The sequence below is a fragment of the Pituophis catenifer genome, unplaced genomic scaffold (assembly GCF_029215685.1).
Source record: "Pituophis catenifer annectens isolate HBS135680 unplaced genomic scaffold, rPitCat1.0.hap2 SCAF_1, whole genome shotgun sequence".
NCBI classification, from domain to species: Eukaryota; Metazoa; Chordata; class Lepidosauria; order Squamata; family Colubridae; genus Pituophis; species Pituophis catenifer.
In genome coordinates, this window is record NW_027256881.1 from 230,924,595 (window position 1) to 230,952,528 (window position 27,934).

The 27,934-nt window shown below is 40.5% G+C and overlaps 1 protein-coding gene across 1 annotated transcript; it reads left to right on the forward strand.

The window, feature by feature from the left end:
• On the forward strand, positions 1–26,700 carry RUFY4 (RUN and FYVE domain containing 4). The gene is made up of 13 exons (XM_070957119.1): positions 1–80; positions 918–1,030; positions 3,139–3,202; positions 4,610–4,716; positions 5,474–5,602; positions 9,550–9,656; positions 11,172–11,315; positions 12,128–12,191; positions 14,309–16,291; positions 16,950–17,056; positions 18,170–18,313; positions 22,326–22,457; positions 25,346–26,700. Exons 3-13 carry the CDS (start codon positions 3,157–3,159, stop codon positions 25,446–25,448), a joined length of 3,066 nt encoding a protein of 1,021 aa, XP_070813220.1. The 5' UTR covers positions 1–80; positions 918–1,030; positions 3,139–3,156; the 3' UTR covers positions 25,449–26,700.
• Positions 26,701–27,934: the final 1,234 nt, after the last annotated feature.

Here is a 27,934-nt window from a genome sequence, read left to right on the forward strand (position 1 = left end):
GAAACTTTCGGTTTGCCGGTAGACATCGGGAGGCCGCAGAGGAACCGCAGGGCCAAGGGCCGGAGGGGGCGGACATGGCGGTGAGTCTCGGAGCTGCAGGCACTTTACATCTCTGACCGGAGGGCGGCCGGACAGAGACACTCCGCTGTCTCCTGATCGCGCCCCAAAATTCAACAATCCCGCCTCAAAGTCCAGCTATCCCTCGATCGCGCCCCCCAAATCCGGCGGCCACCGCTCAACTCGACCCCGCAGGACGTCGAGAAGCTCTTCTCGGTTCCCACGCCCCTAACTTGATCTGCCCGACCGAGAAGCGACCTAGCCGGGTTTCCGATGAAACTGACTAACACCATCTTCCAGCTAGCCCTTTCACCCTATCCGGGGTTGGATTTCCATTAAGTATCTCAAGATGCTCCTACGCGGTTAAGTACTTTTCTTCACAGGAACCGGTGTAGAAATCACTCTCAGGGGAAAAAAAAGAGAAGAAATAGAATATACCATCCCTCACATAACATATCTGGAGGGGAAGGTCTGCACTGCTCCTGTTCATTCTTCCCTTTATCTGCAAAGCAGCTTTTTAAGGAATAGTGATGGTTGCATTTCATTCACAAACTGAACCAGCCTTCCCAATAACACTACTAGGCAGCCTAGTGGTTCACAATATCATCTGAAAGGCCTGGCAATCACAGTGCTACTTGGCTTTTGTTTTCGCCTCAAGACATACAGAATTCCCCTTTTGCTCCAAATTGCAAACTGCCCACCAAATCACAATGCAGAAAATAGCAAAATAGCCCAGGTAATTGCAACCGTTCTTCCTGTTGCCCCAGCAAGGTCTGAATCTAGAAGGGTTAGATCAGGCCTACATTAGTGCTCCTTTTTTTGGAAACCATGGAGATTCTAACATCACATTTTCCCTTTAGGGAAGGAGTGACTTCCAGTGGAAAAAGGAAACCACTCATGTCTGGCTATCCAGAGGTCCGGTGTTAGAGCTCGTTTTTCCAGTCCTCAGCTAGGATCCAGCCTCTCGAATCAGGTATGTGCAGCCTGAGCTGTTCAGAAATTGGAGGAAAATGCCAGGATTGCCAGCAGCAGCTGCCCTGGGGGGCAACATGAAGGAAGCAACTGTAAATAGGTAGCTGTCTCTGTCAGGCTGTTGAAAACTGCCCACAGGTAGGCTAATTCTCAGACTTCAGGAGGTCCACATTTGAATTTGCCTACAGGGAAAACATCTAAAAGGTCTCTACAGATCTATGGTGCAGAACTGAAAGAGCCGGATCTCTACAGGTTTGAGAGGCACGAGATCAAGGGTGGGGAAGGAAAGGACGTCATTTGGTCTGGATCTTAAGCTCAGAAGTGGCTCAAATTTATAAATTTGCATTTTGAAAAACAGCATTTAAGTAATGGTTATGATTTTTTGATTTCTTATTTTGTGTCAGTAGGTCATCATTTGTTGTTCTACCCATGGGCTGCAAAAGCTGGGCATTGCCAAGGTCTCATTTGACTTCTTACAAGGCCTGAAGTGGTTTGTAAATGTTCCTTGAATAGGCCAAAGATGCAAGGCATATTGATTGGGGACTAAGACCTTTTGAATTATTAGGCAAATATAAGAGAAGGCAGGCTTGGTCACTGGGATATTTTGTGTGGTTCCAAAAGTAGCTAGAAAATATCGGGGGGTTGGGGGGGGCGGGTGTGGCCTTAAGGATAAAAGGTTGCTAGAAAGTTGAAGGGAAATGAAGTTTGATTTTGTTATTGTTGTTTCTGTTTTCTAGTGCAATCTTTATCCAAATTAGAGAGGGGTGTTTGGTCGTCCCTCCACCGCCGTTCCTTTCAGAAGAACAGATCAGGATGGAAAATAGGGTGGGGAATAAAGGAATATATGAAGGCAGGAATAGAAGTATGGTTGGCACAGAAACTCAGGCTGAAAAGCCCTTTGAAGCTAAGAGTAAATAATGAGAAACTAATTGAGGAAGTATTACTTCCTCCTGAGTTCATATCAGTTGGGACAGAAAGGAGCTACCTAACAGATGGAAGAAAAATACGTCATTTCCAAGGCTATCATATTTACCTCTTTGAAAATTATTAAACAGAGGAGGGTTGGACTCTTAGGAATTCAAAATCTCCTTTAATTGAGTCTTAAACTCAAGTAAAACAAGAAGGATTAGTCCTGATTAGGACTTGGATGGGAATCGTCTAAGAAATACTAGGAGAGTGGACTAGATTGAGAAACTGAAAAACCTTCCCAGAGGAAGATATTAGCAAACCACATCAGCGCTGCTGCCAAGAAAACTGCATAGATCTATCTGAGAAATCCCCAGGAGCTAAACTCATTGTAAGGGAGACTCACCTTCCACTGTCCAGGGAGCACTATCAGGAGAAAAAGTGATGGCAGAAGTTTCCATTACCACAATATGGATGTCTCCAAGGTTGATTTCCATGGAGAGACATATTTGCACTGCTTGATGATCTTTGCAGATGTCCATCTGAATCCATCAGATAGCAAATTGTTTGGGTGATCAATTGAAGGAGCACCTAGAACAGCAGATGAAGGAGGAGCAGGAGAACCTACTAACTAGTTTCCTGCCTGTCTTTTCAGCCTCCTGGCTTCCTTCTTGTGAGCTAGGAAGAAAGGACTGATGGCTCCATGTTTTCAGAAGATAGTTGCTGTGAAATAGTCATCCTAACCAATGTTGTCCATGTGAGATTAGTTAGTTTAGTTCCTTGTATGTTTTAGGGAAGAAATTATTGCTCAGAGTTTTCAACACTTCCTGGGTGGAAAAAATGTTTTGCTTTATCAGGATTAGTAATCACTGAATAACAATAATCTGCAAACTGTTACGAGCAAAAAAAGAAAGATTCAACTACCTTCTCTTAATATGGAAGGTTATATATTGTGCATTACATTCAACCTATTTTATACTGATGTTTTTAAAATGGGTATTGTACATGTCTGTGCAGCCATCAAGATATGAAATTCCCAGAAAAAGGGATCCTTAACAGTAAAAATTTAAATAACAATACATATTTAAATAATTTTTATTTGTTTACGACACCAGAATCTGCTTCCTTGAAATATCTTTATTATTCTTGCTGACTGTAGACCCAGCATGGAATTTCCTTAACTAATAACTGTTTCCTTTGAAGGATTGGTGATATGGAACTATGGCTGCTGACAGAGAGATACTTCATGTGATTAAGGATTTAAAGAGTAAGTATATATGGCTGCTCTCTTCGCTGTAGGCATTACTAAAATGATGGGCATTATCTGGCTTCTGCTTGGACGTTGGGCATATTTCTCACATATCCCTTGGAATGGTATTCTTTTGTATTATATTATGTTTTATACCTTGTGTCTGAACAAAGCACAATTGATGGCTGGAGAATAGGCAGTTTCTGCTGATCTTCCCCCTTAGGAGAATCACTTAGAACCTAGCCAGAATTAGAAAGAGTGAGCAGACCCCAGTCACTGAATTAAAATTAAAACGGCTTTTCAGTTTTGCAAATATCTAGCTAGAAAGAACTAGCCAGAAAACCCAAGGTAAGTGCCTATCATGCCACAGGCTAGAAAAGAAACCACTCGGAATGGGATAATTAACTCAGTGGAATCATATGTGAGTTTAGCAGGAGCTTATACTGGCCTCAGTTATGCTTCTGTGGCAAACCTCATGAATCCTCACCACAACATGCCTTCCTGTAATTTGAAAGATGTCTGTAAGAATAAAAGGCAGATTATTCTAAGCCTTACTCACTGCATCTACAGTATCTAGCAGGGATGTCCATAAACTGAAGAAATTATTCTGATGCTTCCCTGATAACTCTAATACCGGACTTTACACATAGGAGGTTATAAGTGTTGACCATAATGCTATCTGTGTTGACATTGTTGTGACGATGAAACTGTCATATATAGGCCTTAAACAGATTGCCATCAGAGATGGGATCACTGGGTAAGATCCTAACCCAGACATGGATGGGTTCTTGATCAAGCAGGTTAACAGGGCTGGAGTAATAAAATTAAACTCAGAGTAGACTTGGCTTTGTTAGAAGTTCAGCGATAAAAAGTACAGACCCTCGCAGGCAACTTATCCTGTATGGAGGCAGTGATACACCTGAAAGTTGAGCTTTCTAACTAAAGGTATAAATAATAAAACAATAAGTAGGGCATCCCATCTGCTAACATATTTTACTCTGCGAGTCAACCTGCCTTTGATTGATTGATTGATTGATTGATTGATTGATTGCCTCTCTGCCCAGAACAGATCACACTTTTTAAAAATCTGTTCCTTTGCAAGAGGGGAGGTCATGCATAAATAACCTTGCTGAATGAGCTTTTTTATGCTCGTTCCATCATTTTCCTTTCTGTACATGAGAACTGTGTGCAGCCTTTAAAAAGTTTTCATGGGAGTCAGCCTCTTTTTTTTTTTTTTGCTAGACTATGAAATCCCTCTATGGGATCTTCCCAGATATATTTCCTCCTTATTCCTTGTTCTGATATTTTGGTTAGATTGTAATGGGTATGTTTGGCAAACTCTCTTCACCTGATTTTAACTTTAGGAGAAGAAATGCTACAGCAGGACTCAGATGTTTTATGAATTCGCTCTTTTCCCCCCACTAGGTACACTGGTTGATTTGAACCAAAACTACCGGGAGCGGGGTCTCCCAGTGACAGATGGTAGCCAGGAACTGCAACCCTTCTGTGCCCAACTGGAATTTCTACTGCAGGTATGAGACTCAATTGTCAATTCTAGGACTTTGCTTGACAATAGGACTCTTGGGCTCCTGGAGGTAATAGCAGGGGTTGCTCCAGTTTCAGCAACCCTCTGCTAGGACTTAGTTCAAATCTCTGGCAATGTGATCTGTTTCTCTTGAAGTGGGGAGAGAGAAGAAAGGGAGGAGAAGGAGGGTGTGTGTGTGTGAGAGAGAGAGAGAGCGCGAGTAAGGGAGAGAGAGGGAGAGAGAAACTAGGAGAGAGAGGGAGGGAGGGAGGGAACTGTCCTAGCTAATTTCTGCTCATTGCATGTGTTGGTAGTCACCATTACCAAAAATCCTCATAGATAACCCCAAAGAAATACTGTATAGCCCCCAATTAAAGACTGGTCTTCTACTCCTGGATTATAGAGTATATCACAAGAAATACAATTTAAATTGGTTCTAGCTACTAATATTGTAACATGATGCACTCCCAGCTTTTGAAACCATTCCTTACTCCTTAGGCAAAGTCTCACCTCTGTGCTGCCCCAACAGAATTTTACTTTTTGCTCTGTGATGAAGAGGAGTAGTACAGAGTTATTTTCCCCCAGCATTCCTATCTGAATCTCCAGTATGTTTATAGTATTCCCTAAAAACATGCTTATTTAGAAAATATATAACCACCTATTCTTCAGTTCTGTCACCATATAATCAGCTACTGAATCATTAATGAGAACATCAATGAAGAATATACAAATGTTAATATTATTTCACTTCCTCCATATTCTAGTATGATTTGAAAGAGAAGAAAAATCTCTTTGGACAGAAAAAAGATTATTGGGATTTTCTGAGCCGAAACTTCACCCGGCTAAACAGCAACCCACATGCAGGGGTTCAACATGTCACTTCTTTGGACAAAGTAAGATTAGCTTATATTTTATGTGAGTTTATTGTGGAATATGGGGCAGTGTAGACTGGTGAGAACAAATCAACTATGCTGCACTTCTCTTTGCCATGGGAAAAGATAGAGGAGGTATGGGGAATTCTCCACCTCTGGAATTTTCCAGATATTGATGAGTTACAATTTCTAATATCTTAAACTGCAAGGCTAATGATGAAGGATCATTCATGACTGCTAGCTGGGCTATTGTGAGTAGTAATTCAGCAACATCTGTCAGTCATCCACTGGTGGCTTAAACAACCCACCATTCAAGAAGCAAGACATTAAGATGATATTCACAAAGATGGCAGTAAATGCTGTTATGTTTCTATAGTTATACTTCAGCCTGGTACCTTCCAGATATGATATGTTACAAATCCAGCATGCTGGATGAGGTTTCTGGGAACTGTAGTCCAATTCATTTATCTAGAGGTTGTTAGGTTTGGAAAGATTGAGGTAATTATTTTTTTCATTTTTGGAAAATTTTTGAAGTGCATATAAGTGCATATCATAAGAAACACTAAACATCTTAAAAAAGGAAATGTAGTTACTATAGCAATCTGGTTAGTCAAAACTATTTGCCAAAAGTACATTCCAAGATTAGCTCTTCACATTTATCTCTTTCTACAGCTCTGGGTAGATTTAAAGATCTACCCAGATACACAGTGTTCTTTTTATTTTTAATGTCTGGGACCAAGATAATCTCATTGCAATTTCCTTAATTTGAACAAATTTGAACAAAGCTGCATTTCAGCCTTTCATGCCAAGAGCATTCTGTTACTGATCACATGTACATATAAATAACCAAATTGGTATGGCTTGTTCTAACCATAATTTCTTGAACAACCCCTTTCACTTGCTTTACAAATAATTCTGAGTCATAAACTGAAGTTTATAAAACTGAAACAATTGGGTTTGCACGCTGTGATAAACAAAACTGAATATGCTACATTATTTCTTAGGTCAGCGTACAGTTGTGAGATTTGTTGAATAGAATTATTGAATAATACTACATCCCTTGTTGGCAACCTGCATATGCCCAGGAGTTCATACTGTATTTCTTCCAAAAACATTATTTTCCAAGTGAAATAATGAGATGTTCTAGAATTGTGCTCTGCGTTTTAAATAGGCATTAGTCTTTGTGTTTGACAAAGGGATCCCAATAAGAAATGGAAATTATGTTCCTATGGAAATATCCATGACATATAGAAATATTCAAAGACCCATGTTATCTAGTATTTTTAAAGAAACTTTTTCACTTTAATTTCTACCTTTAAAGAAGAAAAATTTTGAAATTTTGTCATCTAACAATTATAATACACACAGATTGTGATTAGTGTGAGTTTGATTAATGTAATATTCTATTTAGTGCACAATGTAATTTGATACCAGGTCATGCTTAATGTGACCCAAAATGCAATTATTGCAAGGATTGCTCAGGCTCAATTAAGGCTAACTCCCATGTTGTTGCAGTTGGGATTTTAGACACTGTTAATCTTTGTGGGTGCAAAATGGAAAAAGGAATGATTTCACATCTGTCTTTCTTTTATTAACATCCTTTAAACTTAAGTCTATCGATAGAAGCAAACATTGTCACTGATATTCTGGTCCTTCTTTTAAAAATCTCCTATAATATTTCCAATGTTATAGTGTTCTGTATCATTTCGTAAAACCCAATTTTCATCAATACCAAAGGCAGTTTTCTTTCTGCCTTGCATCTTTAATCCCCTCTAGTGTCCAATTTAAATCATAAAGTCTCTAATTTCTGTTATGACTTACAGTAGACAACATAATTCTGGTTTCCCCCAAAAGTTGTTTATTTCATGTAGTCGGTTCCAACATTTTATAATAAAAGTTTAAATATTCCAAATTTCTCTAGTCCCTTAATTCATGTATAACATTTTTGGTTCCAAATCTTATTTAAATATTTTGCCATTTATTTCAAATTCTTTAAGTTCTTATACATATAGTTAGTTTGTCTTGTATACAGAAATGAAGATAGACTTACTGGCTGCCTTTTCAAATTTGTCATCCCAAAGATCTCTATAGCTTTAAGATAGTTAGATAAACAATTCCCCAAACAGGTAGAAGCAAGGTTAGTAAATTTAGTGTGCTTTAAAAGGCTTCGTCATGGTTGTGAGTTTGATAATTAAACCAGGGGTGAAATCCAGCAGGTTCTGACAGGTTCTGGAGAACTGGTAGCGGAAATTTTGAGTAGTTCGGAGAACCAGCAAATACCACCTCTGGCTGGCCCCAGAGTGAGGTGGGAATGGAGACTTTGCAATATCCTTCTCCTGGAGTGGGGTGGGAATGGAGATTTTGCAGTATCCTTCCCCTGCTACGCCCACCAAGCCACACCCACAGAACCGGTAGTAAAAAATTTGAATTTCACCATTGAATTAAATCCTTTATTTCCTGGCATTCAAACCAATGGCGGACCACTGTCCTGCCTAAGGAGCAGCCACCTGGAGCACATGTGGGTCCCATCTCTTTATCCTTGGTTTGAAAAAATGTTCATGGCTTATTTTTAGCAAGCTGGAACCAATTGCCATTTTTTCCACAGAAATATCACTTTGAATCGTGCACCCTCAAATAATGTGACCCCTTTGTGGGATTCATTATCAGTGCTAATCAAGACCTAGTTGTAATTGGAGTAACCTCTTATGGGCACTGAAGATTGGGTTGCAACTCTTTGAAGTGTTATTTTTTTTTTTTTTGATGAGAAACTTTTATTTGTTTATTTTAGTTTGTCAAACATGTATGAGATAGCCGGTCTAAGTATAAACATGGACATGAGCACATGAAATGAGTACAATTAAATGGGGGCAGTAGGACAGGGACGGTAGGCACGCTGGTACGCTTATGCACACCCCATTATAGACCTCTTAGGGATGGTGTGAGGTCCACGGTAGACAGTTTAAGTTTAAGGTTGAAGCTACAACTGTTGAAGTTGTGAGCATAGATTATTCCAGAAGTGCATATACAGGAGATACAGCTTTCCCTGACATACTTAGCATTGTTGGATTACATTGCTTTCTTTATACAAGTAGTTCTCACTTAACAATTGGAACCAGCACCTTCATCACTAAGAGATGCAGGCACTAAATCAAACATCATGTGAGCACAACTTGCAACTTCCTTCCCCTTTGAGTTTGTTTGTCAGAAGCCGGATAAATGGTAATCACATGATAGCAGGAACACTGTGATCATCATAAATTTGAGGACTGATCATAAATTTCAGTGTCATTTTAAGTTCCAAGAGTCACTAAAAAGGGCAGTCATTATCTAAGGATAACCTACATATGTGCTGTATGTATATATATCCGAATATGTGTGTGGGGAGGTGCATACATACATGTACCTACAAAAATACATACATGCCAATGGTGGGTTTCTACCGGTTTGCCCCAGATTGCGAACCACTAGTGGTGGCGGCGGGAGGCTCCGCCCACCTGCCCGGACATCATCATGGATGCTCTGCGCATGTGCAAAAGGTTCTGCACACGCGCAGAAGCGCCGCAAGCAAAGCAAGCACACAAACGCACTCACAATTCCGAACCGGTAGCAAAGGTAAATGGAACCCACTACTGATACACGCTATACTGTTTAGAACCTGTCAGTCATAGTTCTATATCAAGGTAGAGCAGTTCCCAAGGAAATTTGGTGATAGTTCATTCTTTATTCAGATTCTGGTGAAGAACATCAATATGGGTTGATTTGCACCAAGATTAGGACATTGGCAAAATGGATCGTTGCAGTGGAAGCAAGCGGGAAAGACAAATTACAGGGAACGTGGAAGAAGATGTAAACCAAGTTGGATAGCCTAGAAAGAGTGTATAAATAAATACATTTAGCAAATAGGGCAATTTAAGGAGTTCTTTACTACTTTGGTCTTTTGTTGGAACATACATTTGTTTCTTCAATAGCTGAAAACCGCTGTGGGGAAAGGCCGTGCTTTCATCCGCTACTGCCTGGTCCATCAACAGTTAGCTGAGACCTTGCAGCTCTGCTTCATGGAACCAGAAGTCACAAGGTAAGAATCTTCCCTTGCAATTATTCAGTACCGGTTTGGAAACAGCTTGATCAGGGGTGCTATTCAGCAGGTTCTGGAGAACCGGTAGCGGAAATTTTGAGTAGTTCAGAGAACCAGCAAATACCACCTCTGGCTGACCGGAGTGGGGTGGGAATGGAGATTTTGCAGTATCCTTCCCCTGGAGTGGGATGGGAATGGAGATTTTGCAGTATCCTTCCCCTGCCACGCCCACCAAGCCACGCCATGCCCACCAAGCCACGCCCACAGAACCAGTAGTAAAAAAAATTGATTTCCACCACTGAGCTTGATCTCTGTATTGTTGGAAAGTTAGGCTGATTTATTTCTGGTTCAGGTACAGAACAGGGAAAGCTACTGTGAAGTTCAGCTATCTGTGTGGTTCCACGTTGATGAGAGCTCTTCCGCCATCTGTTCTCCAGATTGCTGATTTTTTTAAGACCTGTAAGAAAATGCTAATGCAGTGATTTTTTATTTATTTATTTTTTGCTTTAATTTATATGCCCCCCTTCTCCGGAGACTCAGGACGGCTTACAATGCGTTAAGCAATAGCCTTCATACTTTTGTATATTTATATACAAAGTCATCTCATTGCCTCCACAATCTGGGTCCTCATTTCACCTACCTTTGAAAGGATGGAAGGCTGAGTCAACCTTGAGCCTGGTGAGATTTGAACTTGCAGTAATTGCAAGCAGCAGATGTTAATCTGTTAATAACAGTGCTTTAGTCCACTGTACTACAGGTTCTTTACAAGAAATGTCATAAATCCCCTTCTATCTATACAATTTAAAAAAATTAAAAGGTATAAAATTGACAAGATTTAATAAAGGCGCCTTATTTTGTTTTTGCCTCTCTTGCTTTCTTCCATTTGGTATGGAGTGCAGGTGATGAGATTTTTGTTGTTGCAGAGAGTGTGGTAGCTCAAGGCACTGATACTCACCCTTTCGTCTCAGCATTTCAAGTCAACTCAGATAGAGTTAGAGCCCAAATTGCTTCTGAAGTTTTGTGGGATGAAAAGCATGGCAGAGTGGAAATGCTCCTAGAGAATTCCCCAGCTATCTTCACAGGGTAAACTTTTTTAAAAACTAAGAGGTGAGATCAGAACAAAGAAACAGCTAGTGCCAAGATAACACTTACAATACTTTTGAATTAAATGAATTATACTTAAATGCTATTATTTAAATACAATCAAGAATGAATGAATTAATTAAATTTTTAGATAGGCTTTGAGAATCTCACTAAAGATTTCAGGGTTCTTTTTGCCCTGGGCCTCAATATAACCCTGACCCCAATTTAGAGGGGCAATCCTTGGTTGGCAGAGTTAAAGGGGTGGTAGATAAATGTTAACTGTATTAATTTCTCTTGCATTCTCAAGGTTCATGATGCATAGGTGGTCCCCCGCCTTCTAAGCCAGTTACATTTGTTTGGCTCTGGTGGGAATGGAATGGAGGTAACACGGGTAGCTGGGAGTTAGTATGCTCTGTTGTTTGTTCTTTGCAGTGAGTGGTACTATGCACGTAGCCCCTTCTTGGATGAAAAGCTACGGACAGACATTTTGAGCTCCCTCTATGAGTTGGATGGCATTGCCTTCCACCTGGCCCTCCGCAGAGAAGATTTGGATGCTGCATGGCCCATAGTCTCAGAGTGAGTAACAAGACACAAATCTTCCCAAATGTGAGGAACTTGAGATTCACATTTAGCATCTCACACTGATGTATGAATATGGCCCCTTTATGACCTGTGGACTTCAACTCCCAGAATTCCTGAGCCAGCTTGGCTGTCTTAGGAATTCTGGGAGTTGAAGTCCACAGGTTGTAAAAGGGCCACAGTTGCCCACCCCTGTACTATGGAACGTATATTCCTCCAACCTTCAAAATGCTGCCATAAGAAGCACAGCTGCATTGGAAATTATAATCAGGCTTTAGCTATTGTGTTATTTTTTTTACAAATACGCTTCTCTAGTATTACAACATTTATGTTCTTCTTTTCTTTCCTCCTTTCATCATCGTTCTCCACAACTTTACAAGACTAGTTGTTCTCCATATTCAGATTCATGTACTTTTTCTGCTAGTGAACCCTCAGACTCTGTGAAACTTGCACAAACTCTTATGTGCCCTTGTGAACTGTTTGTGGTCCCTTTATGCAATAGTCTATAATGCTCCTGTGTATGCGCCCTTTCTACTCTTCTCACAGATTTAAGCCACATCGTAATCTGTAATGCTCTCTTCGGGGTAATGGTGAAGAATCTGTGATTGCTAAATGCTAAGATTTACAGCAGCCATGATAGGGAATACCAGAAGTTGTAGTTTAGCCATTTCTGGAGGATCACAATTCAAACTGACTTCAGGTAGCTTATTTTGAGAAACCTCCTCCAGAAATGTTATGAAACAGAGCATGGAAATTAGATGCTGAAGTCAGCAGTTTCCTCCTTGATCTATTATTGTTATTTTTCCTAGAGTTTTGCCACAATTTTCCACCAGAGCTGTAAAGTACACCCAATCAGAGGATGGATTGTCTAAGGTATAGAGTTTATTTATTTAACCTTTCTTCTATCATGGGCTCCAAGTGTAACCAATGACCAAGTCTCACCTGTTTACCTTCAGTAATCAGCTGTATAATATGTGTCTTGAGGCTATACCAGTTTTGCCTCTGCTTCCTTTATACATGCAATTTTTTTCCTGCCAGAAAATACTAGCAATAGTTTGGATTCTTGGTTCATTCTAGTATTTTTGTCTATTAAAAGAAAGAAACGTAGAACTTTCCGCATAACTCCACAAAACTGATTATGGACTCAAGGACAAAAATTTATAAATTGCTTTGTAAGCCTTCTGGTTGAGATGCTACCTATTCATTTTCACAATAAATAGATAATATGCATGATGCATATCATATTCAAACTTAGAATTTCAGGGAAAAGCTTTCAAAAGTTGAAAGTAGATCACTTCTTCTATTACTAGAGCCATAGTAGCACAGTGGTTAGAGTGCAGTACTGCAGGCTACATCTGCTGACTGCTGGCTGCCAGCAGTTTGATTCTCACCGGCTCAAGGTTGACTCAGCCTTCCATCCTTCCGAGATCGGTAAAACAAGGACCAAGATTGTTGGGGGCAAAATGCTGCCTTCTTAGAGAGAAGGCTGTAAAGCTTAGAGAGGGCTGTAAAGCACTGTGAAGTGGTACATAAGTCTAAATGCTATTGCTATTTCCCATAAAAGATAAACTTACAGCCATTTTTCCCAATCTGGTGTCCTGCAGAAATGTTTGGAACAATTTCCACAATTCCAGACAATCCTTTTTCTTATGTGAATATAAAGGCAAACATTTAGAAAAAGTTACAAATTCAATTTTGTAATTAAGGGAAGAAGTAACGGGGATATAATGGCTTCTGTAATCAGTATCACTCCTATCCATCTTCTTTCCCATTCCATTTTTGCAACACCTGCTTTGCAGAATTCATCCCGAGAGAGGAAAATGTGTGTTCAAGCACAGTGAGAGAATAGGAGGTCCTCGACTTATGACCACAATGAGTCCAAAATTTAGATTGCTAAGTGAGACATTTGTTAAATGAGTTTTGCCCCATTTTACAACTTTTCTTGCCACAGTTGTTAAGTGAATCATGGCAGTTGTTGAGTTAGTAGCCCGGTTGTTAAGTGAATCTGACTTCCCCATTGACTTTGCTTGTCAGAAGTTGATCACATGACCCTGGGACACTGCAACTGTCATAAATATGAACCAGTTGTCAAGCAAATTTTGATCACATGACCATGGGGATGCTACAGTGGTTGTAAGTGTGACAAAACGGTCCTAAGTCATTTTTTGTCAGTGCCGTTGTAACTTTGAATGGTCACTAAATGAACTGTTGTAAGTCGAGGACTATCTGTACTTGCAAATTGCTGTGCAAATGCTATGCGGTTCCTTACAGCAATTCTGAACCGAGGAAGCAGAGAGACAGAACTTTATTTCTGCTCAGAAAGAGAGCCAAAGAAGTAAAATTCTCATGGAGTCTGATTAGACAGGTTTATTGCAAGTAAAAATGGGGATAGGTCAGGGGTGGGTTCTACTTACCTATACTACCGGTTCGCAGCGGGGCCACGCATGCGTGCTTGCTTCATGAGTACGCTCTTCTGCGCATGCACAGAAGCGTTTTGATGATGTCGGGGTCGGTGGGTGGGGCCTCCCACTGGTTTTACTACCAGTTCTACAGAACCGGGGGCAACCCATCACTGGGATAGTTTGCAAAATCTTGGCTGTGTGTACCTTGGCCCTCATTTATTAATATGTATGTTACCCATTGTATGTAAGAGTAACAATATATATATTACTCTTTCTTACTGGTCTTGGTTTAATGGGGAAGATGGTAATTGTTTACTGGGTATTATTTTTATTCATTTATTAAACATATTTATATGACCACCCAAATCGCAAATAGAGACTCCAGGCAGCTTACACTATAAAAATATGCCCATCTGTTCTTGATCTGCAATATTTTGGAAACATCCCGTTTTGTTCCCAGGCTGAAAGAATTCCATCACACGTTGTTTATGAATCTGCGCATTGTTTTGGCGACTGTAACTTGAAATCTTTGAGTATTTCTATCAGGGTAGTATCATCTTGTACCAAATGTTTATTCATTTACCATAGGCTGGAAACTCAAACCAAGAACAGGGGCTTCATCAAGGAAGCACCTTCATACACAAGAGCAGGCTCAGAACGATGGATGTTCCTGATTCAAGGGTAGATGATCAGTTGAGGCCTGGGCCAGAACAGCCATTGGAGAAATGGATTGGAGTCTGGCGAAGCAGAAAGAACAGTCTCTTGCAGATGGGTTCCCTTCTGAAACTGAATCCTTTTATGGAAAGGTATGTCCAGAGTCCACCTTCTGGCAAGGAGCAGAAGAAGGCTGATGGTGAATTGCAGGTCCATTTGGAAAAGGAGCAGCCAACAGGCAATGTGTCTTCTATCCAAGGATTATGTTATCCTCAACCCAAACACTGCCTCTGTAGGAAGGTAGATGGGATAACGGAAGGTGAGAGCTTGCAGAAACAAGAATGCTTGAGAACATTGATAGGGGAGATGACCGTTCTGCAGCAAAAGCTGGCCATGCAACAAGAGGAAAACGCATCTCTAAAGCAAACTTTTTCTAAAGAGAACCGCTCTCTAAAAGAAGAGCTGACGAAGTATGAAGAACAACAGAAAGAGAAAATGGGTGAGCAGGAAAAACAGCAGCAGGAACTGGCCAAGGTAGTAAAAACACTCAGAGAAGCTGAATGTAAGATTGCCAGTTTGACTGGGGAATGTCAAGAGGCCTGGGCCAAGAAGGACGGTGCTGAGAAAGCTCTCAAAGAGGCAGAACAGAGACTGAGTACTCAGGAGGCAGAGAGGAGAAAGCATCTGGCACATATGGAGGCCCAAGATTTGAGGCAACAGCAACTGATTTCTCAATGTCGGGGACTGCAGGAAAAATTAAAAGTATCTGAAAAGAGCCTGGACAGGTGGGAAGAACATGTGGTGGCCATGAAGAGCCAACATGGCCAACTGGAAACAGTCAAGGAGCTGTCAGAAGAGAAATGTTACAGGGCGATGGAAAAAGAAGACTATTCAACCATTCAAGAAATAGATCCGCTTAAGGAGAGACTAGAGAGGAGTTTGGCTGAAATAAAGAATTTAGAAAAAGAGAAGGAGACGCTTATGGAAACTTTTGTGTCTCAAGAACAAAGTCTGGTGCTTTCCAAGCTTGAAATGAAAGACCTTCAGAAAGAGCTGCTGGTATGTCAAGAGCAACTTGTCACCCTCCAAGTGTCTCTGGAGAAGCAGGAAAAGGCCCTGAGGGACCATGAGAAAGCAGCCCTGAGTTTGCAAAGAGAACTGAATGACCAATCTGCCTGCCTAAAGGAAAGCTTGGAGAAAAACACAACCCTGGAAACTCAGCTAGAGGAAATGGCCAGCAAAAAGTTCCAGCTGGAGGCAGAAACTCTTGAGGACCAGAGGAGATGGGAAAGAACTTTGCAGACGCTCACGGGCCAGCTAAATACTTTTGAGAAAGAAATAGTCAGGCTTCAAGAGGATAAGCAACAGCTCCAGGCCACTCTGCAACAAGCCCTTGGAGAAAGAGAAGTCTTGGTAAAACAGACAGAAAGTACTACCGCTAGTCTGAAAGGGCAGACTCAAGAGATGGCATGGCTTCGAAGCGAGCTGGAGACATTAAAGGCCACCAGCCAAACTCTGCAGAAAACCCAACAGGAGAAAAGTGAGAGCATTGCTTCCACATTAAGAGAGGAGTGCCAGAAGCTGAAAAATCAAGTAGAGCAGCTGCAGCTGGAGAAAATGCAAACCACCAATATAGCAAAACAGCTGAGTGAGGAACTGGAGCGATGCTGGAAGTGGCCCACGGAAGATGCTGTTCTGCAGATAGCATCAGTTTCTTCCACCACAATGACACACCGAGCATGTGAGAGCAAAAGCAAGGAAGCCAGGGCTCCTGTCAAGGAAAGAGGCATTGCCACAGAAGGAACAGCGAGATCAGCTTTGACAATGAAAGAGATTCAGGCTGAGGTGCTTCAGGATTTGGAAGGACCTGTAAAGACAGGTGACAGTGCCACACAGAGAATTGAAGTGCATGAGAAGGTACGTGCCTTTTAATTCTATGACAGCCAACAACAACCAACATAAGTTGGTATAGGATACCAACAACAACCCTGAGGATGGTTCCACATGTAATTGATATTTATCTTTTAAATTGGATAAGACCCATGGCAAGCCTTAGTTTTTACTAAAAAAAAACTATAAGGAACTGGCATGTCTTTACTAAAGGATTCCAAATATCATGCATTGTTAAGAATGCCAACTCTGTTAGATATCACTAGGAATACTTCTAGAAATGAAAATAGGGCTTCAGTGAGGGATACCATATGTTTATTTCTAGAAAATTAAAGGGGCTTTGCTGGTTTTCTGGAAAATTAGCTCCTTTTGGTATGCATAGAGGTCACAGACTTTACCAGAATGGAAAAGTTTTAGGAGAGTTTTGCTGTAAAGCTAATGTAAGATGAAGCTGACTTGGAGATGGGGGCAATAGCCATAGTTCTCTGCATTTTGGTGGAATGGAAGTCAGCATGTAGCAATTACATGATTGAAGAATTTGAGGGTACAAAATCAAGTCTTAATTGGCAATTAATAATTGGCAATTGGCAATTTTAATTCCCGGGAGATAGGTGTACTGTATATGCTCTCTGCCTGAGAGTCACTGATCTTCTGCTGTGCTTTCTTTTCATCCTTGATTTCCCAGAGTCTAGCTGGCCATTTGGATAAAATGACAGAAGATGTCCGGCAAGCAAAAAAAATGTTAATAGCCAAGGATAAAACAATAGGTCATCTCATGGAGCAGCTGAACCGGTGAGAGCCTGAACCCATTATATTTAAAGCTATATTTAGGCAACTGGCCATAGCTCAGGGACAGAGCACATGTCTTGCACTCAGAGCTCAAGGTTCAAAGTTCAAGGTTCAAACCATGGCATCTTCAAGGGATGCTTGAAGAAAACAACTTTGTCTAAAATATCAGAGATATATTACTAGTCCCCACAAACACTATCAAGGGACTGTAGATCAAAAGGTGTGACATGGCGTGGCACTCCCTTATATTCCTAATCATTTTGGAACATAAAGAGCAGGGAGCTTTCTCACCAATCGAGTATTCCTCATTTTCACCCCACTTATATTTTGCAAAAGAAATTTAAAATCTCTGCGTTGATGTTTTATAAAGCTTTCTCTAATAATGCATTTCATTTGCTTTAAATCAGTGTTTCTCAACCTTGGAAGCTTGAAGATGAGTGGATTTCAACTCCCAGAATCCCCCAGCCAGCCCTGCTGGCTGGGGAATTCTGAGAGTTGAAGTCCACCCATCTTCAAGCTACCAAGGTTGAGAAACACTGATTTAAATGGTAAGGACACCAAACACAAGTTCTGGTTTAGTGAACCTGAAGCTGTGAGGCACAATTTCATTGGACAGTGGGCTGCTACCAGTGAAAAGAAGGCCATCTGCAATGATCAATGACTAAATTAAATGATATGTCTTGGCATGTCTGTCTGTTGTTTGATTCTTGTAATGGAGTGGGATCACAGAGATCACAACAATAGGCAATCAGCAGCCTAAAACACTAGAATAGATTCTAAAAGGCTTAGACTGCTCTAGTAGCATTTCTTCTTGCTTCTAAACTAGAGCAGGGAACCTATGTGATCCATCAAATATTATTGAACTATAACCTCTGATAAGCTGGCCAGTATGTCTAATAATGAGAGATGCTGGGAACTGCCTCCTCTGCTAGATATCACTAGGATTACCTATGGAATGAAAACAGGGATCAGTGGGAGATGCCCTATGAAAGATGCATAGGTTTCCTTTCTCCACAGGAAAGAGATTCAAAGCACTTTTTTGGAAGGAACTGTGAAGCATTCCACAGCTCTGATATTCAGACCCTGAGTTACACAAGCCTTTCTTTTCCTGCTTAGCTCGCAGCAAGAAAAGGAACAGTTGCAACTTTTGCTGGAGAAAAACTGCCAGGAATTGAAGGAGAAGGAGAAATTGAAAGAGGAGCTGTCGGAACAGGGAATCCTCATCAGCAATATGAAAATCAAACTTTTGAAATTACTGCAGTGAGTAAAGGGAGCCCAACAGGAATCGATAATGGTTTGCTTCCATGTTGGTTTTAGCTTTGGAAATTCATTCTTGTGGGGTTGGGGGAAGCATACTACATAGGTTACAGGCCAAGAAAGCTCAAATTCTGTCCTCGGACACTTCTTCCAGTGTATCCAAGGTAATCAATGAAACTCTAAAAGTAGGCAGGTCCTCTTTTAGAATTGACTTCTCTCTCCTCTCTCTCCCCCCTCCCTCCCTCCCTCTCTCTCCTCAAAAGTGTTGCTGCATTAAGCCTCTTCCTATTGGCTAACTATTTCCTTTCTTTTTTCCTAGCCACACTTCCAAGCTAAGTTTCTTCAGCTCTTCTCCTTTCCTCCCCTGTGCATATGTTCTGCATGCATCTGTCCAAGTCTGTCTTGTATCCACCGTTCCATACAGGGATGGGTTCTAAATTTTTTTACTACCAGTTCTGTGGGCGTGGCTTATTTGGTGGGTGTGGCTTGATGGTCATGTGACAATTCTTTAGGATTTATTAGAGGTACTGGTCTACCAGGCTTTTAACTACTTGCAGAGCTGTACCAGTCTACTTATTTGTTTTGGGAGGCACCGGTCTACCCATTTGTTTTTGGAGGCACCGGTCTACCACCCCACTGCCTTTTAACACTGATCAGCTGTAGGGCGGTCCTTTGAAGCCCCGTGGCAAGAGTTTAAACAGTTTTTTTCCTTCTAGCCAATCAGCTGAGACTCAGGAGGCAGCAATAGATTGGGGGTAGGGCCAAATAAAAGGTAAAAATAACGTGGGGGGCGGGGGGCAGAACCGGTTCTGTGATGTCATATCACCGCTACTGGCTCGGCAGAACTGGGCGGAACCGGGAGGAACCCACCACTGGTTCCATAATTTTTCCATCTTTCCTCATTCGAAATTTTCATTTCTTGCCTTTTTAATTCTTTGGGATAGAATTCCTGTTTTCTAGAGGCCTCTAACTCTAATTTCCTTATTTTACTCTCCACTGCCCAACAAGCAGTATGTGATCCAAGTATCCTTTCATTTTCTGTTATATCTCTACAGCAGCGTTTCTCAACTTGGAAACTTTAAGACCTGTGGACTTCATCTCCCAGAATTCCATACCAAGTCAGATTGGCTAAGGAATTCTAGAAATTGAAGTCCACAGTTGCCAAGGTTGACAAACACTGCCCTATAGATCTTATAGCATGACTTGTTTCTCTTACAGACCTGTGCAACCAGATTCTTAGCACTCAATTTAACTTACTTCTTCAGCAGGCAAACTTCCTGCCATTTTGCAGCATATCTTAACTCCTTATTTCTCTACTGCGCTGTTACCAACAGTTGTAGATGTCTGACGAAGAGATATTTTAAGAAATATGTGTATATGGGCAAATCTGGTGAGTAATGCTAGGGAAAGCAATTCACTCGGATATTTTTATTGGATTTATCCTTCTTGTCTTCAGTGTTTTCATACTGCCTTATTTCCAAGTATGTCGTGAACCTTTATTTCTTTAGTGTCAAATTTAATTTTTTCCCATACATTCTCTATTGATGAACCCCTACACTATACCTTTACCCTAGAAATAGAGTTTTTAAAAAACCTGATGGAAACCAGTAAAAACAGCAAATGGAGCCCATTTAGATCTTGTGGCATGTTTTTCCATCATATGAGGATGGAAGGCCATTATCCACTACAGGGCAGATGGCCTACTTATTTGTCTCCGACAGGATATTTTCCACATTCAGGTAATGAGTGTAATTGTTTCCATTACAAATACCTGACATTGATTATAATTGATTATATGCCATTAGGTTAGCATTGACTTTTATAATCACACGGATAGATTTTTCTCCATGACAATCTGGCCCTAAACTGATTCTTCAAGCTTTCCAACGATGTATCCGTTGCCTCTGTAACTGAGTTCAGCCACCATGTAGTTGGCTGTCCTTTTTTTCTCTGTTCTTTCCCAGCACTATCACAGAGGTAGGCCTTCACAGTACATGGCATTGGTTTTACAAATAGCAATTCAGATCCCAATTAGATGATAATTAGCCAGCTCATCTTTGCTACTGCTGTGTTCTTGAAAATGAGAAAAATGATAGTCAATTATTAGGAATCTGAGCTAATTCAAAAAAAAGGGGGGGGACATGAGGGTAAAATTGGCACCCTCTAAACAGAATTCTTTTTAATCAGCTCTGGGGAATAGATTTACCTCATGGTGCCTTTCAGATTTTGGCTGGTTAAACTATTCATGTATCTCTGAACCAAGTTAGGAGGAGATGATAATGGGGGAAGATGATCAGTATCCACTTAAAAAGAGAAGGGACAGAGAGATGTTCTCCTTCAGTAAAGGCCATGAAAGTGTGACTCCCTGATACCACTGCAATGAAGCATTCATTTTGAATGACTGCAGACTATGTTCTCACTGTGACTGCTCTCCAGAAGGTAGCAGAGTCATTTGATCTTGTGGCTGCTGTTAATTACTTCCAAGCAGTTTTTATGGTAATTTTCTTTTTGGCCTGCTAAGAGAGATTGTATTGCCTTTCCTGTTAGTCTCTCTGAAATAGGAGGTCCATGAGAAAACTCCCTTGTGAAGCTGGGGATACAGCAATCAGTGCTCTCCTTGCACAGATACATTCATAGTCCAACCTGTGTTTTGACCTGTGAAGATCAAATTGATGTCATTTTGTACTGACAGAGGACAATATCCACTGACAGGTTTGCTGTATTGTATGAAGCCATTTTCAACCAGGTGTTCTGTAATAATGAATGACCAATTTTGCCAAACTAGTTCAGATTTCAAGGTCCCAGCTGGTGACATATTCATTGTCCCGGAGTTATCTTATGCAACTTGATATATTGTTGATGGAGAATTAACAATGGTAAAAGGGAGGGGAAAAAAAGAAATATCATTAGTTTGATTATTATGCAAGCTTCCTAGTTAGTCACTGGGGAAAGCATAAACCAAAAACTTAGCAGATACTGGATCAATGCATACAATTTGACTAGATCCTCACTTTTAATCTAAGAAAACTTTAAAGAGTTGGGTATGTTTAGTCTAAACTGGTTACGTGATGATAAATATTTAAAAAGCTATTAAATAGGTAATAGAGCAATTTTTTTCTGTTGCTCCAGAAGATAATAAGCAACCCAAAAATTACAGGTTATAAGCAAAAGATTTTGACTAAATGATAGAGGTTTTTCAACAATACAAACTGCTGAGCAATGAAGCATATTTACTTAGAAGATGGAAGATAACGGTTAAGGAAAAGCCCCCAAAAGTTTCTTATCTGTATGTCATATATAGAACAATTCCAAAAACCATGTTCATATTGCTTGAAAGTCCTCTTCCTCATCCCTTTGTCAAAAAAAAAAGTAGTTAAAATGTTAACAGACAACACATTTCAAAATGCCATCACTGAAAATTAAATATGCATTCCTTATTCTAGTGTTGAATGGTAGTTCTTTTAGTCAGCCCTCATATCCAAAAGATCTACAATTCATGACAGATTCCATCTATCAGGAAGAAGAACATAATCGTTTTAGCATGCAAGGCTTAATCCAAAATTGTATTAACAATCCTTTTGGAGTTGGCCCAAAATATGATCATAAATGGACAAGACCAAACCATTTGAACTGCACTTCCAACAGCAAGATTATTGTAGCTGGATCTTTGTTAAACATTTTCTGAGACATTCAAATACACACAAAGCAAACCTTTTGTTATAGCCAGTCATTTTAAGATTATAAAAAACAAATTTGCTGCTGTATAAAATTACCTTCCTTTGATTTACCATAACAGGATATTCAGGTTTCTTATGCCAGAGGTCATGTAAATCAATTTCATAAACTTCCTCTAAAAAGGAAGTTACGGTAAATTCCTCTAAAACCTCCAACCACTGAGGTTCTTCAAAAACAGCAATAGCATGGGAACTAAATGAGCCAAATACAAATGTCTTAGTGGAACAAACTGCCAATAAATATTTTGAAATAAATTAAGTATTTGCTATGTGTATTTTAGGGAGAAGGATGCTTTGTGGCAGAAGACGGAAGGTATCACGTTGCCAGTTGTGAACGCTGCTCCTCAGAACACAGGGTTGTGCTTTCAGTGCAAAAAAGAGTTCAAGCTTATGTCACGCCGATACCAGTGCAGGTGATGTATTTATTTACATCTATTTCTAATTTTGATTTCTAAAGACTGCCCAGTTCAGTTCTGATTACTGGTGTTGTTACCCAGATACAATACCTAGGTAAAGGTAAAGGTTCCCATCGCACATACGTGCTAGTCGTTCCCGACTCTAGGGGGCGGTGCTCATCTCCGTTTCAAAGCCGAAGAGCCAGCACTGTCCAAAGACATCTCTGTGGTCATGTGGCCAGCATGACTAAACGCCAAAGGCGCACGGGACGCTGTTACCTTCTCACCAAAGGTGGTCCCTATTTTTCTACTTGCATTTTTTATGTGCTTTCGAACTGCTAGGTTAGCAGAAGCTGGGACAGGTAACGGGAGCTCACCCTGTTACGCGGCACTAGGGATTCAAACTGCTGAACTGCAGACCTTTTGATCGACAAGTTTAGCATCTTAGCCACTGAGCCACCGCATCCCTTATACAATACCTACAAATGACTATAATGTGGGAACAAAGCATACCATGATCAAAACAGAGATTGAGCTGTAAGTGGGCACATCACAACCTGTCCCAGAGCTTAAGGAGAAAAAAACCACAGGTTTTCAGAGAAAGATTCCTTCTCCACTGGACTGACAGACCCAATGAATGTGACTTGGCTATTGCAGCTGGCCAGTGCTTGAAAAGTATATCCTAAAGTTGCCAGGCCTTAGTGCATCTTTTTTTCCCTTGGCAGGACTCGTTGGATGGGGGCTTGGGTTTTGTCCCATGGTTTTCTTGATTTTCAGATTTACACAGTACAGTTTACCTGGGGAAAGTATCTTTCCTCAGAATTACCAGTATATTTTTGGATTAATACTGCTCCTCTCCTGCTTCACTACTATTAGGTTTGCAATAAAACATTTCAAGGGCATCCATTTAGGGAAGGTCACTCATGAGTCACAGTACTTGGAGGTGGAGAAATGACAGACAAGGACAGTGCACTAGGGAGAGTGTTAATGCAACTATCCCTGGCGCTGTGTTCCTGATTCAGTTTAGGTAGTGAGGGAAAGAATATTGGTCTGAATTTACTTGGTAAAAGAGAAGGAAACTCTGCTACAGAGTCTCCCGCTCTGATTTACTTTGCTCAGCTACCACTTCCTTAGGTATCTATGGAGATTCTTAGTCATCCAGGTTATGGTTATCCCACCATCCAGTCAAAGCTGAAGAAGCTTCTTCGGCGAGAAGTGACACATCTTCAAAGAAAAACCAGAAAGTCCAGTTGCCTCTTGAAAAAAAAAAACACCTTTGGTACCTCACTAGGTACTTTCTACAGTTCAAGAGGTTGGCCATTCTTTTCCAGGAAACAGTAGAAAAAGGAAGTCTAAATTCTAGATATGATGTTGCCATTTTCAGAAGCAGAGAAAACAAGTGTGATGAGAAATATCTCATGAGATAAAAACAGAGAGTTAACCTTTAGACAGCTGGGCTTTATCATACCACAATATTATTTGCATACCACACCTTTTGCAAAGGCTCGCAGAAACTGGGGCTATGATGCCATCATGTTTGTTTATCATGGGCCCATAGATATTTCCATTTGTGATGTACTTTTACAATACACTTCATTGTTCCTTTGCCAGTTGTGCTAATCAGCCCAGGTCCATATGTGTTAATGGCTCTCTGATAGGCCCATGTTTGAATAGTTCAAATAAAAGATTTGCTCATTGTTTGGCTACTATGAAACTGTAAATTTTGTATCAAGGGTCACCAGGAAAGACATTAAAAAGGAAAGTGCTGATATTGTACAGCTTCAACACAAATCTCTGGTACATGTCCAGTTCTGTTCTGTGCACCTCCAAAGGGTACTGTATTGTCGCTTTGGAGAAGATGCAGCTAAGGGTCAACTAAAAAGAAGAGGTTAGAGTTACTCACCTGTGAAAGAAGGTTACATGATATAGAAATGTGAAATGACATCAGAGTAGACATTCTTCCCCTCACATAATACTAAGTCCTACAATTACTCAGTTAAGATGATTGACATAAGATTTAGGACATGGGAAAGGAACACTTTTTTCCACGTACCAGTTAAACTGAACTTTGCTATCAGTAGTTGTGGTGTTCATGGGTTAGAATAGTTTTAAAAGAGACAAACTACTAAGATAAGTTTCTCAATAGCTTCTGGTTATAATAACTCTACTTTATGCTTTGATTATTGGTGGCAGGATGTCAGTTATTGGGACACAAACTTGGTTTGTGGGCCTCAATTGGCATCTGGAATACTGGACTAAGCTTTGCAGGACTCTTCAATGTTTATATATTTGATATTTACAGAGGTTCATGCTTTTTGAGCTAAGCTAAGGCAATCAATTGTATTAGACTTTTCTTGGTTATGGCCTGCTTCCCAGGGAGATAGAATAGAATAGAATAACAGAGTTGAAATGTACCTTGGAGGTCTTCTAGTCCAACCCCCTGCTCAGGCAGGAAAATAACATTTCAGACAAATGTTGTCCAATCTCTTCTTAAAAACTTCCAGTATTGGAGAGTTGACAACTTCTGGAGGCAGGTTGTTCCAGTGGTTTATTGTTCTAACTCTCAGGAAATATCTCCTTACTGCTAGGTTGCTCCTCTCCTTGATTAGTTTCCATCCATTGCTTCTTGTCCTGCCCTCAGGTGCTTTGGAGAATAGCTTGACTCCCTCTTCTTTGGCAGATAATGACTGCCTTCGGCATTGGTATATAAACTTCACTGTGCGTAGTGTAAACCAAGAAACAAGATTAAACTGTGCTTCTCCTTGCTATTGTGTGAGTTAGCATAATTAGGCAGCATTACTGATGAAGCTGAATGTTCAGCCCTGATTGGATAATTCCCTTCAGATCAGACAGAGCTGGGCTGGGAATCAGGTCATTAAATTTGTCTTTCTCTTCCATTCCCACAGGTGGTGCCATAGCACTGTGTGTCATGCTTGTTCAGTGAGCGGTGGGCACAAGGAGCGCTACTGCATAGCTTGCTACCAGAAGAGAAATGATCAGAGCACATGAACCTTGCTCTCATCGAGTCATCCTATACTACCCAGCCTCATTGCAAGCTCAGTTACCTGTCTGCGGGCTGGCTCTGAGTGGATTTGAGATATTAGATCCAGAAGAATAAAAACAAAGGGGCTCTTGTGATGATAAAAGAGATCTGCCTATCTCTGTTCAGATTCAGACTGAGCCTGAACGAAAAACACTGAAGTGGTATGGAGCATCCCCTATTTTTTAAACAATGCAACACTATTAATTGTTTGCTTTAATTGGTGTTCTGATGAGATATGAAGCCAGCCAGCCTTCAGCCCTTGGAGTAATATATATTCCCCCAACCAGCCCACATAAGCAATAAAATATCAAACCATTTGGAAACCACAAGGCATTTGATCCGGACTAAGTAATGGAGAGAGATGTTGGCCAGTATGTACTTGTGATTCAGTCATTTGGAGAGATGCAATAGAGGCACGGAGGAGACTGAATTAATTTCTTCCGGTATAGAATCTCCATGTAGAAAGAAAAAAAGGGAATGTGGAAGGGAATGATCTCATGGTAAACACTCTATCCTCACTTCAAAACAGCAGTGCTAAGGTAAAAAGACAGAAGAGAGAATACTAGTGAATGTTTTGGCCACTGCAGAGTTTCTTCCAATCCCCACTTTTTGCTCTGCCCCATTCAGGGACCGCTCAGATGATGCTGACATATGCTTCCAACCTTCCCAAGTTGTCCTCTGTCATCTATTATTCCAGAACAAATCTGTTCAGGAGAAAACATTCAGGTTCTCAGATAGCCCATGAAAAGGTTTTGCTTCAGTCTCCAATACTTGGTGCTGATAAAATTAGTTGGGTGACAAATCCCATGGTCTTCATCAGCAAGGACCATGTTGGCCTAGTGTTTTGAGACGAATACCCAAGACATCAGCTTATGGGAACTTGATGTAAATTTAGCAGATATTTAAATTGTTAGTACAGAGTTAGAACACTTGCACAATTGGGAAAATGAACTAGGGGAATTGTGGCTAGGGAAGAGTCCCATTCTATGAATAATGATTGTGTTACCAATTGGTACACAATATGTTTATTCTGGTGGAGGGGAGATATTACCATTAGCTCTGGGAATCATAATTTGGCTGCATTCTTATACTCATCATACCGGAATACAGATTGAAAGAGTCTTGCTCAGGAGAAACCTGTATACAATTGTATCACTAATTATGTATTTGCTATGAAATTATGCTAATTATTTAAGAAATAAAATGTAATGAAAATCACTTGGCTGGTGTGTTGTAAATTCAGATAGCTGAATTTAAGTTGTTTCATAAGAGCCGTTTTAGAAATAGTGGAAAGGTTATTTCAACAGCACTGAAAAAGATTAAAGTTAATCCTGTTGCTCTACATATTCTTACGAGTTGGCCCATTATTCATGCATTGCTTTCTATTGGATAAATGTGACTTTGTAGACTATAGAGCGTTGTTTACCAGCCCATCACTTTTCTATGACAAGCAATACATCATTCTGGGAGTTCAGGCACAGTTGGCTAAATAATTTGGAAGTGAGAAGTAAGAAAGAGGGAGATGAAACATGATTTGCCTCTAGCTTCTGTTTTCTGGCCTGGGATTAATGACCTGGGAAATCAGACTGTTTTTTTTAAAAAAACAGATTTTCCCATGATAGCCTAATGAAGTTCAATAATCTAGAGCAGTGATGGCAAACCTTTTTGGCACCAAGTGCCCAAACTGTGCGCCAGAGCACCAGAAACCTGAAGACCAGCTGGCCGGTGCCCATGCATGTGCCAGCCACCTGGTGTTCAGGTTTCTGGCGCGTGCATGCATGCCAGCCAGCTGGTCTTCGCATGCGCTGGAGCTCCGGAAACCCGAAGACAAGCTGGCCAGCGCGCATATGTGCATCGGCCAGCTGATCTTCAGGTTTCCAGTGCTCCAGCATAGGCGGAGACCAGAAGAGTAGCTGGTGACAGTGCACGTGTGCAATAGGTTCACCATCACGGATCTAGAGCATGTCATTTTCATATAATTATAACTATGCAATAATAAAAAGGCACAATAAGCAACAACAAACCAAATTGCAATCAGCGCTCGCTCTCTCTCTTTCTCTGTCTCTCTCTCTCTTCAGCAAATTTTTATTTAGCAGTATTTATGGATACTATGCCAAAATTACACAGATTAATACTATACTTTGGAGTATAGTATTACAGTATAGTATTACTACTATACTGTAATATTATACTTCGGAGTAGACAAAGAGAAGCTTTATTTTCACCTATGAAAAGTATAATAAATGCATCTTAAAGCACTCCATAGATGAAACCTTCACACTGATTGTATTCTTTCATGATATGTCATTATTCATTTTTATATTGGGGAGGATATAAGGAAAAGAGAATTTTTTTGCATTTATGGTGGTCTGGTAATATAGTACAGAAATTTAACTAAATTATTAATTATTATCTGTTCCCAACAATGTGAAATCACAGCTGCCACTTCTTT

Coding starts and splice junctions, on each gene's coding strand:
- RUFY4 (XM_070957119.1), top strand. CDS start 3,157: ATGGCTGCTGACAGAGAGATACTTCATGTGATTAAGGATTTAAAGA. Junction 4,717..5,473: donor AACTGGAATTTCTACTGCAG/GTATGAGACTCA, acceptor TCCATATTCTAG/TATGATTTGAAAGAGAAGAA. Junction 5,603..9,549: donor ATGTCACTTCTTTGGACAAA/GTAAGATTAGCT, acceptor TTTCTTCAATAG/CTGAAAACCGCTGTGGGGAA.